Source organism: Pteropus vampyrus, unplaced genomic scaffold (assembly GCF_000151845.1).
Source record: "Pteropus vampyrus isolate Shadow unplaced genomic scaffold, Pvam_2.0 Scaffold529, whole genome shotgun sequence".
NCBI classification, from domain to species: Eukaryota; Metazoa; Chordata; class Mammalia; order Chiroptera; family Pteropodidae; genus Pteropus; species Pteropus vampyrus.
The window spans coordinates 541,151-558,030 of NW_011889310.1; the positions used below are offsets into that span (position 1 = coordinate 541,151).

Consider the following 16,880-nt stretch of genomic DNA (forward strand, 5'->3'; position numbering starts at 1 on the left):
GCTTTAGACCTTGAAAGGAATTTGTTTGCATGGGAATCCTGACAACTGTGTACGTGGAAGAAGAATCCAGAAACACCTGGTTAGTCCAGTGCATATTCTGGAGGCCATGCTTCTAGATTAAGCACATTTTAGCCACACAGCACCAACTCCTGGCTCTAAAAACTTCTAACTGTTTGCAGATGCACCCACCCTAGTTAGTAGATTTTGGAGCCAGGCTGTTTGAGCTCTGCTGCCACAGACATAGAGGCTGGGAGGGGACATGCATAAGGAACATCAGGTCAGTCCAGAGATCCACCCCATGGTCTGGGTCCTCTTTTTTTCCCACTTTCAACGAGGCATGATTGAGAAAAATTGTATATATTTAGGTTGTACAATGTGATTGTTCAAAACGTGTAGAACGTGATGATTTAATATATGCGTACATTGTGAAATGATTTAAGTCCCTTTTTCTAATTCAAGTAAAATTTACAGAGCATGAAATTAACGTTTGGAAGAGTACAATTCAGTAGCATTCAGCAGGTTCACAATGCTGTGCAACCAAAATTAGGAGAGTGAGGCCCACTTCATAAATTTGTTATAAAGATCACATGAGCTTAGAGATGTAAAGTGAGCACCGTGCCTGGCATGACATACATACCAAATAAATATTCTCTCTCTCTTCACTCTTGAAAATGCAAACACATTCTTCGTGGTCCTAAAATAGCCTTTAACGTAGTTTACTCAGCAGCATTTGCCATTCAAGGCAGATCTGCCTCTATTCATTGGCTGCACTCCTGAACAGCTGTGTGCAAGGCTAACTTTTGTAACCCAAATCCTAATAAAATGCAACAAGAATTTGCCATTGAAAGGAAATCCTCAGTAAATTCTTTTATGAAGTGAAAGATCTGTCATCTAAACTTATCTTTTTTTTTTTTTTAAGGTGCGCACTTGGAGACGTTGGCGTTTCTTATAATGAATCCTAATTTAATTTTGGCCAGAAACACATGCTGATATTCCACAGCCCCAAAGCACGCAGCAACAGGAGTAGGTTACACACTGAAAATAACGACAATCTAAAAATCCTCATTTCTTTCGCTATACGTAGAAAGTGTCTGTGATTGCATCATGGAACGCATCACATAACCTGACAAATTTCCCCTGCTTCGTGCGTGCGTGCGTGCATGTGCGTATGTGTGTGTGTGTTGACAGTGGTCGTGATGTGGTGGTGGTGGTGGTGGCGGTCTACATGATGTTGAAAGTAATGGTGGCAGTGATAGTGGTAGTAATGGTGCTCGAGGTTGAGAGGAGGGTGGTAGTGGTGAAGGCAGTGATGGTGGTGGTAGAGGTGTTGATGGTGGTAGTGGTGGTGGTTGTCATGGTGATGGTTGCGGCGATGGCGCTGATGATCAGGGGGTGTTTCTACAAGATATTTCCTTCTTTCTACACCTCTCTGTAAGAAGCTCCAGTGACTGGGCCAGATGAATAAGACTTACCCTGAATGTGTTATTAACATAAATCTCAAAACTGTCTCCTTGCAGTCACTCATAATTATCTTTTTCTCACCTGGAAATTGAAGCTGAATTACTGGTGAAAACAGGGGAGATTTTTGTTTGTTAAAATGCTTCCAATAAAGTAATTTTATGTCAGATTTAACTACAGGAAAGGGCAAGGCATTTCTAAGTTCCTTAGATGTCATGTGGCTTTAAAAAATAGAATGGATAGCAGTTAGTTACTGTATACTTAGCTCTTTGAAGCCATATATTCAGAAAGCAGATGTTGGGTGTTGGTGTTTGGCGGCTGGCTTCCTGGAGGCATTTTATATCGACCAGGTTCATTGTTCTAAACACCAAAGGCTTGACTCGAAGAAGGAAAAGAGGCAAGAAAATGTTCAGATTTTCTGACGGTGTCACACAAGCAGCCCGAACACTAGACAATTTCAGTGCCTAGAAGCTTATTCTAGAAACAGAGGCAACTAGAGACAGTGGCAATGGGTTTTTCGTCCTCTAGGGAAATGAAGCTTCTAACCATACAAAGCAGGGCTATCTAGTAAGTCCAGCACAGAAATCTCCCCAGAATGAGCATACACCAAGGAGGGAAGTAGTGAACCAGACTTAGAAGGAGCTAGAATTCCAGTGGGACAAACAGTAAGTGAACAAGAACAAGAACAGAGTATGAGCAATATTCTTCAGAGGACTGAAAAAATAGTGACGTGACAGTGGCCAGGTGGCTCTTCAGAACAGGAGACATTTAGGCAGACATCTAAATACAGGCCAGGAGACAGACTGGGAACAGAACGCTCTGGGCAACAGGGCAGAAGTGAGAAGGCCCAAGGGGAAAGCTCTTGGCGTGTTCCAGGGAAGGGCAGGTGGCCAATGGGCTTGATGAACAGCGAGCCTGGGAAGCAGCCGTGAGCTCGCCCAGGGCTTTGCCGGCCATAGGGAGGGGGGTGAATTGTAGGTTATTGGCAGTGGGAAGCCACTGGGTGGAGGTTGTTAAGCAAAGGAATGATCGGCTTGACCCATCTGTGAAAGGTCTCTCTGGATGCCGATGGGAGAGGGAGAAATGGATGTTGCAGAAAGGACGAAGACCAGTTACCAAGGCAAGGACACTGGAGAAGGGATGGGATCCAGAGCAAGGGTCAGGCCAGCTTTGGCAGAGGAAAGGAGCAGAACCCTTGGGGAGGCGTGAAGATCCGTGATTTCTCCTCAAACGGCACAGAGGGCAGTGCCCATTTACTAGGGGAAACTACAGCCTTGGAAAAAATGAAGCAAAGCCCAGTGTCCTAGATCAAGGGATGGCAAATGTTTTCGGTAAAGGCCCCAGTAGTAAATATTTTATGCTTTGCAAGCCACGTGGCCTCTGTTGCACTCCGCAGTATGCAATATGTTAACAACTGAGTGTGGCTGTATGTTAATAAAACTTTATTTACCAAAACAGGCTGTGGGCCATATTTAGCTCCTGGGGTAGAATTTGCCAATCACTGACATAGAGCACAGGCTGAGCATCTTCCCCAAGGGAAATAATTATTTCCGAATTGTCCTCCTCACACTGCGGGAGGCCGCGTAGGCCTACTATTCACAAGAGAATGGTAGGTAACATTTTTGGAACAGAAAAGTTTCAAGATTTTGACCATGGTCCAAGTTAGGTGACCACTTCTGAACTGGGCAAGGTCCACAGCACTCCCAAATGCCACATTTCACCTTCACTAAAGACAGTTATCGTTGAGCATCTGCTGGTGGAGTGCTCCGCAGGCTCCAGTGAAAGGAGAGAACACTGCCTCCTCCACAATGCCCATTTGCCTTGCTCATACAGCCTTTCTATACTCTTGAACAATTCCCATGTTGTACGGCCTCACCTTCTACCCCTTTTATTCCCAGCCTACTGCTCTGGTCAATGTCAAGGCCACCATGTTAGGCCTGTATATTTCCGTCTCCACATAGCAGCTCTCTGAAGACCAGGGCTGTTTCCTCCTCATCTCTATACCCCTAGAGAAGCCAGCCTCGTGACAGGGCTCAGCTGGCATCTACAGATTTGAATTAACCATTGGAGCAAAAGGTTTCCTGCAAATTATCTTGTTCCTTTCCCGTATCTAGCACAAGGCCAAGAGACAACCTCTTTTCAGAAGAAGCTATAATGAATTTACTAACTGGCCCAATGACCTTGTGCACGCCCCTTCTCCTTTGTGTGTTCTTGGCCTCTTAGGTTCAACAAAGGAGGTGGCTTGGGATGATTTCTGGCCAAGAGGAACAGCAGCCATTGCTTACTGAGTATTTACTTTGTGCCAGGTACCGAGCCACGAGTTAGGGGGCATATGAGCAAGAGATCTCACAGTCACAGAGCTGACAGACTTGGGAAGCAACTGAATGAAAAAGCTCTGGGTGAGAAGTCAGGAGAGTGACCGAACTGAACAGCACTAGAGGGAGACAGACAAAGGCAAGTTTGTGTGGAGGGGCAGGGGAGAGGGAGGTAGTAGTAGCAGCAGCTATGCCTGGGCCTTGGGTCTGGGCCTCCAGTAGTTAAGTCCAGCTGCCTGTGGCTCCCGCCTGCCTTTCTTACTTTGGTCCTTTGGGATTAAAGATCTGGTGAGAGGGGAGGTAGGAAATGAGGAGGAGAATGGAGAGGCAGGAAGGAAGGGGAGGAGAAGGAAAGGCAAAAGGGAAGGAGGGAGGGTTTGGGCAAATTACTCTATATCGACCACAGAAGTCAAAATCTGTAGCCCAAAACTTAGAAACACATGCTTCCCCTCACCCCAAGTTCATTGAACTCAGCACCCCAGGGGCAGCATATGACCCAAATACATGTCTGCAAGCAAGTAACATTGAGCTCTCCAGCTGGGGATTTTCAGTAAAAGCAAGAGGCCTCGGTTGCCGCAGGCCAACCTAGAGTTTAGGGAGTCCCAGGCCCCCATCCCCAGGGCCAGCCCCCTGGTTTGCACATACCCTATAGGGGATGGTAATCGAGCCTTAGTTCAGCTGGGCTCTCCTGCAGCTCCAACCTGGGGTCTGCTCTCTTCCCCAAGGAGCTCAAGCTCCAAACACCTGTCACCTTGGGCCTAATGTCAAGAAAGCTGGGAGCAGGAGCCAGGCAGAAATGCAGACAAGGCCAGCGTGGGCTCCTAGAAGTCCAGAAATAAGCAGTACCAAGCTCCCAGATGCCAGCAGAAGCCAGCTGCCAAATAGAACTCCCCCTACCAGCATCCTCTCCTTCAAACAGACTGCAATTTTCAGGTCACCGGTTTGCTGAACTGGGCTATCCAGACAGAACCCAGATGCAGAGCCCAGCGGTATGGTGCAGCCCTCAGCCCTGGCGGAAGAGATCCGTCTGAAGGCCCGCCCCGGTTGGGTGTTTGGAGCAGGAAAGGACCCTTGCTGCAGGAAGAGGAGGAGGGAGCAAAGGGAGCGAACAGCTGCGTGCTCCATGGGGAGGATCCCCAAAATAGAAAGGCGCATACGCACTGCAGGCCTTGACCCAGAATGCTCAGAGCTACACCATAAATCCAGCTCTCCTCAGTGCAGTGGGGTTGTTGATGAGACTGAGATATCCTCAGGGGGGTCCTGCGTGTTTCTACCTGAGCTCCAAGGACACACGTTTCCCATAGCCCTTCTGAGCCAGTGCCAATCTCTCATGATTAAAAAAAAAAAGTGCTAACAGAAGTTAAATCCTGTGTGGTTTATACCACGTTCATATCCACATCTTGTTCATCGTCATCCAGAAACCCTGACGTGGGCAGAGGGCAGATTATTAACCCCATTTTACTGATGCGGAGACTGAAACCCAAAACTCATGCAAGATCTCAGTGTCAGGGACAGCTGCCTCCGCGATGATCTGATTCCTGGACCACCTTGTTCCTGGAAGTGGGGCCACACACATAGCTCCCGCCTCCTGAGCCAGACCTGAACCTGCAAAACATGCCCATAGCCTGAATGGAGCAGGGGACACTGGGCTTCTTCTCCGGGCTTCCATGGCTGTTTAGACAATTCAGCTCAGGTCCCGGCTGGCTGTTCTGATCTTCCTGTGGGGTTTTTAATTAGCCTGGCTCACTGCTCACAGGCTGGATAGTGGACGATTCTGGCCAGAAGGTTCCAGGGAGCCACCAGGATGAAGTAAAGATGCTTCCACACTTTCTCTATTTGTGGGCTATCTCTGCCACTGGAATAAAATCTCCAGGCAACCTGGGACTCTTGTTTTGTCCCTAAGAGTCACACTGGCCTGCAGAAGGCCTAACTATCTGAGCTCCTAAGCTAGGAATGGGAAGCAGCAGAGAGGGAAGCACTTTGGAGTCAGGGTGCCTGCCTTCGCAGTCTGAATTTCCTGCCTACTGACTCTGTAACACTGGGAAAGTCTCTATACTCTTGGACCTTCAGTTTTCTCACTGGTGAAGTGGAAATGTGAATCCCCACACCACAGGAGCAAATGAGCTAATTAATGCATACAAAGCAGCTGACATGAGTGAGCCATCAACCACCATCTCCTCCCAGTTACAGCATAAGACAAGGAGAACTACGGAACAAGACAGAATTCTTACCAGTAGAGGTCTGGAAATCGTTTGCTCCTTGACTGTGAACTGCTGCTATAGCCCAAGGTCCAGCCCAGGGCTGGACACATAGGAGGGACCCTGGAAATGTGGTCTCGAGAGGAAAGGTATTTGTTGAAGGTCTCATGAAGCGCTAGTTACAGCCCTGGGATCAAACTCAAGGTCTCCTTACTGAGAGTCCCGTGCTCTGTTTACAAAGAAAAGCATGTACCTCCAAGGATGAGAGATACAAACCCTAATCCTGATCACACAGCCAGCAGGAGGTGAACAGATCTATTTCAAAGGTTGCCAGTCTGAAGAAGAGGCCATCTAGAACGAGGCCAGGATTTTTGTAGCGATCAAAGTCTCCACGTTCCCTGTTACGCTCAGGTCTCCCCAGGCTTCCTTAGCCCCACTTGCATTTAGAGGTGAGAAGAAGGGATGAGGAGCTGGTTTCGGTCATACTGTGAGTAGAAAGCAGGCTGCACTAGGGAGCACTCAAATGAGGACCCTTGACATAGTTCCCCACCTTCTCGATGGGCACCTTTCTGTAAGTCACTGGATTTCTCAGACCTTAGTGTCCTCATCCATCAAGAGGGACAATGGTTGAGAATCTCAGAAAGAATGTTGGACATGCCAACTCACTGTAACCTATAGAATGAGCCATTTATTGTCATTAAATGATGAGATACAGAAAATGAGCAATGAGCACAGTATTTCCTTCCTCCTCCAACTGTCTGTCTAATGCCCTCAGCACCCCCATTTTATCTGGCACTGCCTTGTGAACAGAATAGGTGGCTGCTCAGAGCTGGGGAATCTTTGCAACTTGTGGTGGGGTGTTGACTGAGACAGAGACAACATGTGACGTACACATTGAGTTCCAATTCCACGTAGGCTCTGGAGCACTCCCATCTGGAGTGCTGATGCTATAGAGAGTCTCACACTAGTAATCAACATACCCACTAATCTGGAGAAGAAATAGAGATCTTAACTTCAAAGAGAAGGACCAAACATTCTGCCTTCTGCCTCCTGTTAAAACTCCATACACTAACTGCACAGGCTGGATGCCTTATTAACCTTGGGCAGATGCCCAAATGTTCAAAAGGTAAAATTTTGCTGTTCTCCCAATCACAAGAGTCATTAAGCAATCATGCTCCTGAATGAATGAACAAATGCTGAAAAGATACTTGCATTACCGAGATTTCTTGTGACTACTCCTGCCTGATCTGTGCTCAGCGCTTTGTGATTTTCGACATGTTTTAGATCTAAGAGGTAGCAGAATACAGTGGTGACGAGAGGAGGCTCTGAGCTCTGCCACTTCTTAGCTCAGTGAGTTTGGCCAAATTGCTTAACCTCTCTGAGCCTTAGTTTCCTGGAGCTACCCTCTTCATCTCAAGATTATGCCAAGGATTATAGGAGATAATGCCCCCAACATGTTTAGCAAGTGCCCGACACCCAGTCAATGCTCAATTAAAGGTGGCTATCTTTATTCCTGGTTCATTTGACCTTTGTCCTCAGGGAGGGCAAAGGATGGACATAGGTAGTTAGGAGCAGAAACAAGACTAGAATCCAGGTGTCTTGAACCCTGGTCTGAGGCCAAGACCAACTGTCACATCAGATGGACATTTTCCTGTATGAGGGCTATAAATTATTCACATGGAAATCCCAGGGATATTTACGAGAGCTCTCCTTTGAGACTGACAGAATTTTATTAAGAGACCTTGAGTTAAAATGTTTGTTGTTGTTGTTGTTGTTGTTGTTAGTTTGTTTTTTTGAGAAGGGACAAGAGAACCAGGTAAGTTGAATGTCTGAATCAGATCTCCATGTTGAGGATGTTTTCAGGATGGAGGAGTGTGGTATGCAAGGGATGTGCTTCTAGATGCACACGGTTTCCTGGGACTGGGGTGCAGGTTGTAATCCCTGGATTTTAGGAGGCGTCGGAGGGAAAGCAAGCAACAGAAACAGCTGAAATCTGGTTCAGGCCACACCCTGGAACTGTAAGCCTAGCTTCTGTAAAGGGACCTCCTGCTGCTGCTAACATTCTGGACCCTGCAATAACTTGTTTGGACAGCAGGCTTCATTGTGAACCGAAAGGCCATTTGATTTTCATCTGCTCATCTCTGTCCCTCAGTTGGCAAACACCTGGGCTGCCGAGATCCTCAGTGTGGGCAGCAGAGCTCTGTGTGAGCACCAGCATCTTCCTGAGGCTGCAGAGATCGACTAGCCACGAATGTTCAGCTATGCTCAAACCACGAGTCGCCCTGGCTACCAGCTGATGATAGCAGCAGTGTCTGGCCTGCCCAGGCTCCACATATTCCTATTATGCCCGGCCAAAAGAGTAGGCACCCTCACTGTCATCCCCGTCAGAGACCACATGTATCTTCCAAGACAAATTTGGTTCGTACTGTGAAGAACTTGCTTTTGGAACGTGAAACATATTTTTGGATCCCCCTCAACTGGGGCAAATCCTGGGTCTTTTAGGATAGCTTAGAGTTTCAGAAACAGGTCACTCAGAGCCAAGGGCAAAGAACAAGGTGTGCCACGGAAGTGGGAGAAGAGTCGATTTTGATCAAGTCCAAGGTGTGACTTTAGAGTCCAAGACTCTAAAGCAATGCAGGTGAATTTTGGCAAGCCTTAGAAAGGGCTCTAAAGGCCATTTGCACACAAAAGCCAAGCCTAGAAATAGCGTGAGCAATGGCAACTTCAGAGTGAGGGTGCAGATGGCTACTCTAAGGATCCATCTAAGTAAAACCTTTCTGGCATTGAGGTCTACTCTGATCAAAACCAAAGCAGTTACTTGCTAGTCATATTTTTTTAAAGGGTATTGGTGGGGCACCTGAGAAGATGACGACCCCTGCAAGTACAACCCACCCATTCTTTTTTCCTGGGAAAGAAACAAGCGTGACACAAAGGAGAAACTGAAAGTCACACTGAAACTGGTCATGGGCTCTGGATGCATTACCAAGAGATTTTCCTTCACTGACTCGGTTGCTCACCACGAAAGAGCAAGACATAAAATGGCAGTTAGGATAGAGATTAGAGACTGCCTTCTAGGCAGTGCCTGACTGAAGAACCGGCAATCTGGAGGACAGGCTGCTGGCCAAGTGATTGCTCCATCTCGGACATCCCATCTGAACGCCACCTCTGTGAGAGCTGCAACTCTAGTAACCAAGTTTTGTAAATGCCTAGATAGACAATTTGATACTACATTCTCAATACATTGTTGGTGGAAGACAATGAGGAAAAAAAAAAAAAGAGAAGCAAGACTTCAACAACCTCCCCCACCCCCGTGCACACAGTGAATCCTAGACTAAATAGAACACTGACTTACTGAAAGTGGTTTGTCCTTGGGATCGGACGAAGCAGGCCCTCTAGTTATGTGAAATGACATTACCTCAGAGCCCTGAGCTCCCAGTTCTCTGAACAGGAAGGAAGCAGACCCACGGCTCTATAAGAGCCATTTCCTCTCTGCTCTATTAATTTCAGAGATTAGGTCTGTGGACTAATACACTGAGATAACAGCCATTGTGTTTGCTGCAACTCCTACCAACCGAACTAATCTTAGTAGCCTGGTGATGTTGCAGGCTGTTATTGTCAAATTAAACTAACCAATGGCTCTCATGGTCCCTTCTGTCATCTTGGCTCCTAGAACTACCACTGGAATCCTTAACCCTGAGTTTCAGGCACGTGGATGATGTCTGAGTTCCATGGGAGGAAAGTAGAAATTGGTCAAATGGGCTTTTAAAAGGACATTAGGGCCAGAGAGCTGAATGGGAATCTCTTTCTGTGCCTTACTCACTGGCTTCCTGTTCTCAGTGGTACCAGGAAGTTAATGCAATACATCTAGTGCCTGTCATTCCCACATTCCCGGTTTCTATTAAGGGAAAAAGTAGGCTTGTCTTCCTTCTCGCCCTTCCTCCCTTTCTAGTTAAAGGGGAGCAGTGTGGAGATCACTGGACTGAGAATCCAGATGGAGCCTTGGACTGTATTTCCTGCTCTTCCAGAAATTCACAAGGGGCAAGGTCACTCACCTCCTAGATCTTTTCTAGGTCAGATTCCAATTCCTTACATTTGGGGTTGGTTCCCTGCCATTAAGTCTGCACACAGAATTTCAATAATACATCTTACGTTCAAGTTTAAGATTAGAAGCATTCAACACCCCCCTCCCCCCAATAGCCCATTGTCTGACCGATTCCTGGAGCTTTCTGGGCTCCTGACGATTTCCCACCATGGCGAAATGGGGAAGCATGCTGTTGATTACAAGCCGATTTTTCCAGTCATCCATTGTTTGACCTGCAATTTTATTCTCGACTCTCCAAGGTGTTTCCCAAACGACCTAGACACAGGGCTTAGGGAGACAAAAAGTACACTGTCTTTCAGATACGAAGATGAGACAGACCATTGACCGCGTGAATCACAAACTTCCACTCTGAGAACAGGTTTGGGCGGAGCCAGCCACATTCGTTTTCTTTTCTCTCTCACCACCCCACCACCCTCGTTGAGCCCTTCTCTCCCGCAGAGATGAGGGGCACTTCTGTGAGGCAGGTGGATGGGATGAGATGGCAGGTGGTGGCCACGGGGCTGGGCAAAGTTAACTGGAGACTTTAGGGATGGGTGGAGAAACAGCCTGATATAATTAAAATCACACTAGGTTTAAAGGCAGGGAATATGGGTACTGGGTCTGGCTTTGCTTTTGTATGGTAGGCAGTGAGAGCTGGGGAATGGCTCTTCTGTTCTTGACACAGCTTTCTTATATGAAAACCATGGTGGTTGGATCAGGTGATGGCTTACGAGCAGCCCGTTCAGCTCTACTAGAGTAAGCCTTATGGCCCATAGAAGGTGCAACTCTCACTCCTGTACCCAGCCAAGTGAGCTAACAGTTCATAACCTGACAGTCAGCGGAAGGAAGCAATGGATGTCAGAAGGGGCTCATGAAACTCTAATGAACTGGTTTACAAAAATCTAACCAATCAGTCTGTGATCATGGCCACCCCAATATGTGCCCTCCATGACAGATGAACAGACATGTGCAAACTCAGGTAAAACTGTTTTTTTTTTCCATTTATTTGTTTTTCATGCTATATACATGAAATAAGAGCTTTGCTGAGGCATTCGCATATGAGGGAAACTCTCCTGCCCCTAAATCTCCTTGGCAATACAGAATTCAGACTCTAAAATTTCAACATCCAGACTTCCACCTTTGGAAAAATGGAGTATTTTTCCCATTCTCCCACTGATTACAACTAAAACTTCAAGACATTATATACAAAACAAACATAAGAACACCCTGGGATACCGATCAAGATGGCGGAATAGGTAAACACTGTGCTGGTCTCCTCCCAGACCACATCAAAATTACAAGTAGACTACAGAGCAACCATCATTGAGCATTGCCTGAAGGCTACCTGAACAGAAGTCCTATAACTAAAGAAATACAGAAAAAGACACCTTGAGACTAGTAGGAGGGGCTGAGATGCAGAATGTGCTGGTCCCGCACCCATGTGTGGAGGTTAAAAATTGGGAGTGATATCTCTTTTCTGAAAGTCACCCTGGAGGAGCAAGGGGATCCCAGCCCCACACCGGGCTCCCCAGCCCAGAGTTCCAGTGACAGGGAGAGAAGTCTCTATAACTTCTGTCTGTGAAAACCAGTAGACATTGTAGATAAATGAGATTGAGGGTGGCTGGAGTGCCAGGTGTTCCACTCAAAGAGCCCACGTGTGGACTTACTCACTGATGGACTCACTTGCTCTAAGCAACAGCACTGGGGCAGCAGCTCAAAAAGCGCCAGGGACACACAGAGAGGAACTGAATTGTCTGGCTTCAGGGCGAGGGCTGGAGGGGCAGCATTCTCCCAGACAGACGTGCTGGTGGAAGGCATTGTTCCTCTGTTAAGCCCTCCCCTCATCTAGCCCACATGCTCAAGTGGGTACCATATCTGAGTCTCCATCAACCTAGCTAATATCAATCACCTTGACTTGGTAATTCCAAGACCGCGCCCCAGCCAACCTGTGGGTCCGCCCAAGCGACTCTCAGTGACTTTTCCATACAAACAGCCTATCTTGCCTCACGCTGCAGAATTTCCTAAAGTCTCTCAAAGGTTTGCAAATGCCAAACAAGCAGCATCTGTCCACAGCGTGTCCTATACCACTTGCAAAGCAGCCCCAAGCCCGGAAGTACTGGCAGCTGGCATCAGTTCACAGCTTAGCTTCTCCCAGACACCTCCAAGGCCAGCACAAGTGGCAACCATCTGCAGACCACTTTGTAGCTTATGCCAAGTGTCTCTGGGCAGGACATAGGCAGTGACTGATCTTGGTCTGCATCAGAGCCCCTCCTAAGAGGCCCCAGAACGAACACACCCGGTGGCCAGCTTCAGACCACAGCACTACCCAATCACTTCCACAAATGAAACATCCAAAGGGCAGACTGGGTAGGCAGCAGAGCCCTGATAAAGCAAATCCTGCTCCATAGAGTCAGCCCCTGCACAACAGCTCCTCCACAGTAGTCATGGCCAGTCCTCACAGTCAATCAGCCTGAAGGTCAATCCCTCACACTGCAAAAAGCAATCAAGACTCAAGTACAACAGGAGGTCACACACAACCCACAAAAGGGGCACACTTGGAGTACCCAATTCAGGTGACCAGGGAGACTGAGCCTCAGGATTCCACAGCTGATTACTCAACAGAAACTTTGCAGGCCAGAAGAGATTGGCAGGAAATATTCAAAGTGATGAAAAGCAAGGACCTACAACCAAGATTACTCTACCCAGCAAAGCTGTCATTTAGAATCAAAGGACAGATAAAGAGCCTCCTAAGACAAGAAAAAGCTAAAGAAGTTCATCACCACCAAGCCAGTATTATAGGAAATGTTGGAGGGTCTTCTTTAAGAAGAAGAAAAACATTAGAATATGAATAATAAACTGGCAATAACTATATATCTATCAACAATTGCTTTAAATGTAAAAGGATTAAATGTTCCAATCAAAAGACATTGTGGCTGAATGGATAAGAAAACAAGACCCTTACCTATGCTGCCTATGAGAAACTCACCTCGGATCTAAAGACACACACAGACTAAAAGTAAATGGATAGAAAAAATATTTCATAAAAATGAAAACAAACAAACAAAAAAGCTGGGGTAGCAAGACTTATACCAGAAAAAATGGACTTTAAAACAAAGGTTATAACAAAAGACACAGAAGGACCCAGTCATCCCACTTCTGGGTATTTTTTCCAAAGAAACCCAAAACACTAACTTGAAAAGACATATGCATCCATATGTTAACTGCAGCATTACTTACAATAGCCAAGATGTGAGGGCAACCTGAGTGTCCATCAATGGATGAATGGGTAAAGAAGAGGTGGTACACATATACAGTGGAATATTACTCAGCCGTGAAAAAAAAAATGAAATCTTGCCATGTGCAACAACATGGATGGACCTACAGGGTGTTATGCTAAGTGAAATAAGTGAGAAAGAGAAGCATAAATACCATATGATTTCACTTATATGTAGACTCTAAAAAACAAAATAAACAAAGAAAACAGGAACAAACTCATAGATTCAGAGAACATTTTGAAGGAGGAGTTTTGGGGGAGAGAGTGGAAAAGAAGGGATTAAGAAGTACAAATTGCCTGTTAGAAAATAGTTATGGGGATGTGAAGTACAGCATAGGGAATATAATCAATAATATTGTAATAACTATGTATAGTGTTAGATGGGTACTAGATTTATCAGGAATCACTTTGTAAGGTATAGTAATATCTAATCGCTATGTTGCACATATGCAACTAATATAATACTGCATGTCAACTGTAATTGAAAAAATAAAAAATTACTTTAAAAAAAAGAAGACCCTGAATGTTGGGGAGAAAAAGGTAGACCAGATAGGAAACTTATGATCTGAGGAACACCCTGGGTTTTCTTTTGCCTCATAGAACGCAGATGTGGATCTGAAGAAGCCTGCAACCCAAAATGCCAATGGGCACAAAAGGGCCCCAACAAAAGCCTGATCTCTTTAGACCAAGGACCAGGGAAAAGATGGCCTACCAAGACAGATAACTTTTATGCAAAAACTATTGTAATTCAGCTAAACACCAACACCACAGGAAAAAAAAGTGTGATTCCACCCAGTCCCATCAGCAAAGGCCAAGTGAGGGGCCTTGATCCTACCTGGCCTGGCAGTAATGATTTGTCTCTCCCTGTCCCCACTAAGGTAGTGTCAGAGTAAGCCTAGTAGAGACTCAGAGAATGAATCCACATCCCATCTCTACCAATGTCAGTGTAGATTACATGGGAAAATGAGGCCCTCCTACCCATCCCAGCCAGGGAGGCCTCAATAGAAGCCTAGTGGGGAGCTGGAACTATCACCACTGCTCAGCAGTAATGAGGAGCCCAAATCCCCCTGGTGTAAATGAAGGCTAAGTGAAGAACATGGACTGCTATACCAACATGGCAGAAATTAGATGGTGCCCCCCTTCTCTGCTGGAGCATTGTCAGAAGAAGTCAGCTAAAACAGAAGACCTAAATCAGTGCTGAAATACCAGAACTGTCAAACCAGAATCCTATATGCAGTGAAAATAGGCTTCAGGTATGGAAGGGGATTCAAGAAATTCTCAGATGATGGAAAACTAAGAGGATTTGTTAACAACAGACCTCATCTAAGAGAATGACGAAAGGAAGTTCTCTAAACAAAAAGCAAATGATGAAAGAAAGAATTTTGGACATTACAAAAGAGGAAAGAACAATGGAAAGAAAAAGTATGAGTAAATATAATAGACTTTCCTTCTTTCAAGATTTGTAAATTATCTTTGATACTTGAAGCACCAACATGTGGTTCTAAATGTATAAAAATAAATATGTAACACAATTACATTATAAACAGAGTAGGGTGAAGGATTAGAAAGATAGGAAAGGTGTCTGTACTTCACTGGAAATGGTTAACATGTTAAAACCGGTAGACTGTTATAAATTACATATACATGATATAATACCTAGAGCAACCACTAAAAATGCTACACTAAAAGGTACATGCAAAAATACTATACCTGAATCATCAAATGGAATTCTAAGAAATGTTCATGTAACCCACAGGAAGTCAGGAAAAAGAAAACAGAGAAAAACAGAGAACAAAACAAAATAAAAATAAGTTGGCAGAACCAAGCACTAACATATCGAGAAGTACATTAACTGAAAATCATCTACTATACCAATTAAAACACAGAGATTGGCCAAGTGCATAATAAAACATGACTCAACTATATGCTATCTGCAAGATGCTCAACTCACATATGATAAGAACAGGTTGAAAGTAAAAGGATGGAAACATATATATCATGCAAATGTTAATAAAAAAAAGTGTAGCAGCAGTAGCTCTAGTAATATCAGATAAAATAAACTTCAGAACAAAGAAAATTACAGAGAGAGATATTACATAATGGTAAAAGGGCCAATATATCAAGAAGACATACTAATCCTAAATGTGCATGCACCAAACAACAGAGCTACATGATATATGAAGCAAAAAATAAAAGTACTGAAAGGAGAAATAGAAAAATTCCATTCCTTTTTTTGGTGGAGACTTCAACATCCTCTCTCAACAATCGAAAGACAGAAAATTAACAAGATATAGAGGAACTCAACACCATCATCTAACAGGATCTGATCGACATTTATTGAACAATCACCAAAAAAATAAACCGGTAAAAATTACATTATTTTCAAGCACCCAAGGAATATATACCAAGATAGACATGGTCTAGACTATAAAACAATTGACATATTTTTTAAAATTGAAATGATACATGGTGTTTTCTCTGACTGTAATGGAATCAAATTAGAAAACAATAACAAAAAGGCAAGAAGAAAATCTCCAAACACTTGAAAACTAAACATCACATTTTAAAAAACTTCATGAGTCAAAGAAGTCTCAAGAGAAATTTTAAAAAATACAATGAACTAGACTTATTGTGCTGATCACTTTATAAAGTATGTAACTGTCCAGTCACTGTGTTTACACCTGAAACTAATATAATGTATGTCAACTGTAATTGAAAAATAAATTAAAAAAAAAAAACAACACTGAACTGAATGAAAATGCGATATATCAAAATTTGTAGAACACATGTAAAGCTGTGCTGAGAGGGAAATTTATAGTACTAAATGCTTACAATAGACATAAGTAAAAATCTAAAATCAATAATGTAAGTTTCCACCTGAGAATCCAAGAAAAAGAGCAAAATAAATCCAAAGCAAACAGAAGGGAATATAAAAAAATAGATATTGTTATTAAAGTAATATTGAAAACCAAAAAAAAAAAAAAAGTGAAAGCCAATTGGAAGAAGTTAGTCTCTGACAAAATAATAAAATCAACAAGCCAAGCCTCTAGCAAGAACTCACAAAGGGAAAAAAGGGGAAAATACACAAATTACCAATATTGGAATGAAAAGGGGGATATTACCACTGACCTTTTAGACATATAAAGGATAAAAAGAGAATACTACAAATAACTCTACACACATAAATTTGTAAATTAGATTAAATGGATCAATTATTCTAAAATCTTGAATTACCAAAACTCAGCCAATGAAATAATCTAATTAGCCTTGTAATTATTTAAAAAATTAAATTCTTAATTTAAAAAAAATCCAGACAATGAAAACTCCAAGGTCAGATGATCTCATTAGAGAATTATACAGATTGTTTAAAGCAGAATTAGCACCAATACTACATAATCTATTTAGAAAACAGAAGAGGAAGGGACACTTCCCAACTCACTGTTACTCTGGCAGCAAAGCAAGACTAGAAAATAAGAAAACTATAGACTAACATTTCTCACGGATAAGAACACAAAAATCCTTAACAAAGAATTAGCAATTTATGAGAAGAATTA

At 44.1% G+C, this 16,880-nt stretch overlaps 1 protein-coding gene across 6 annotated transcripts in view; it reads right to left on the minus strand.

The window, feature by feature from the left end:
- The window catches only part of MAMLD1 (mastermind like domain containing 1), a 120,050-nt gene that overhangs the window by 50,884 nt on the left and 52,286 nt on the right, over positions 1–16,880 (minus strand). For 5 of the 6 annotated variants that reach the window (XM_023525117.1, XM_011383598.2, XM_023525121.1 and 2 more), the window contains one exon: positions 10,182–10,340. The exons of the other annotated variant lie outside the window; for it this stretch is intronic. In XM_023525117.1, the coding sequence (XP_023380885.1) occupies positions 10,182–10,277 (96 nt within the window). In that variant the 5' untranslated portion in view covers positions 10,278–10,340. Of the gene's footprint in view, positions 1–10,181; positions 10,341–16,880 lie in introns of those variants that run through there. 6 annotated transcript variants of the gene reach the window in all.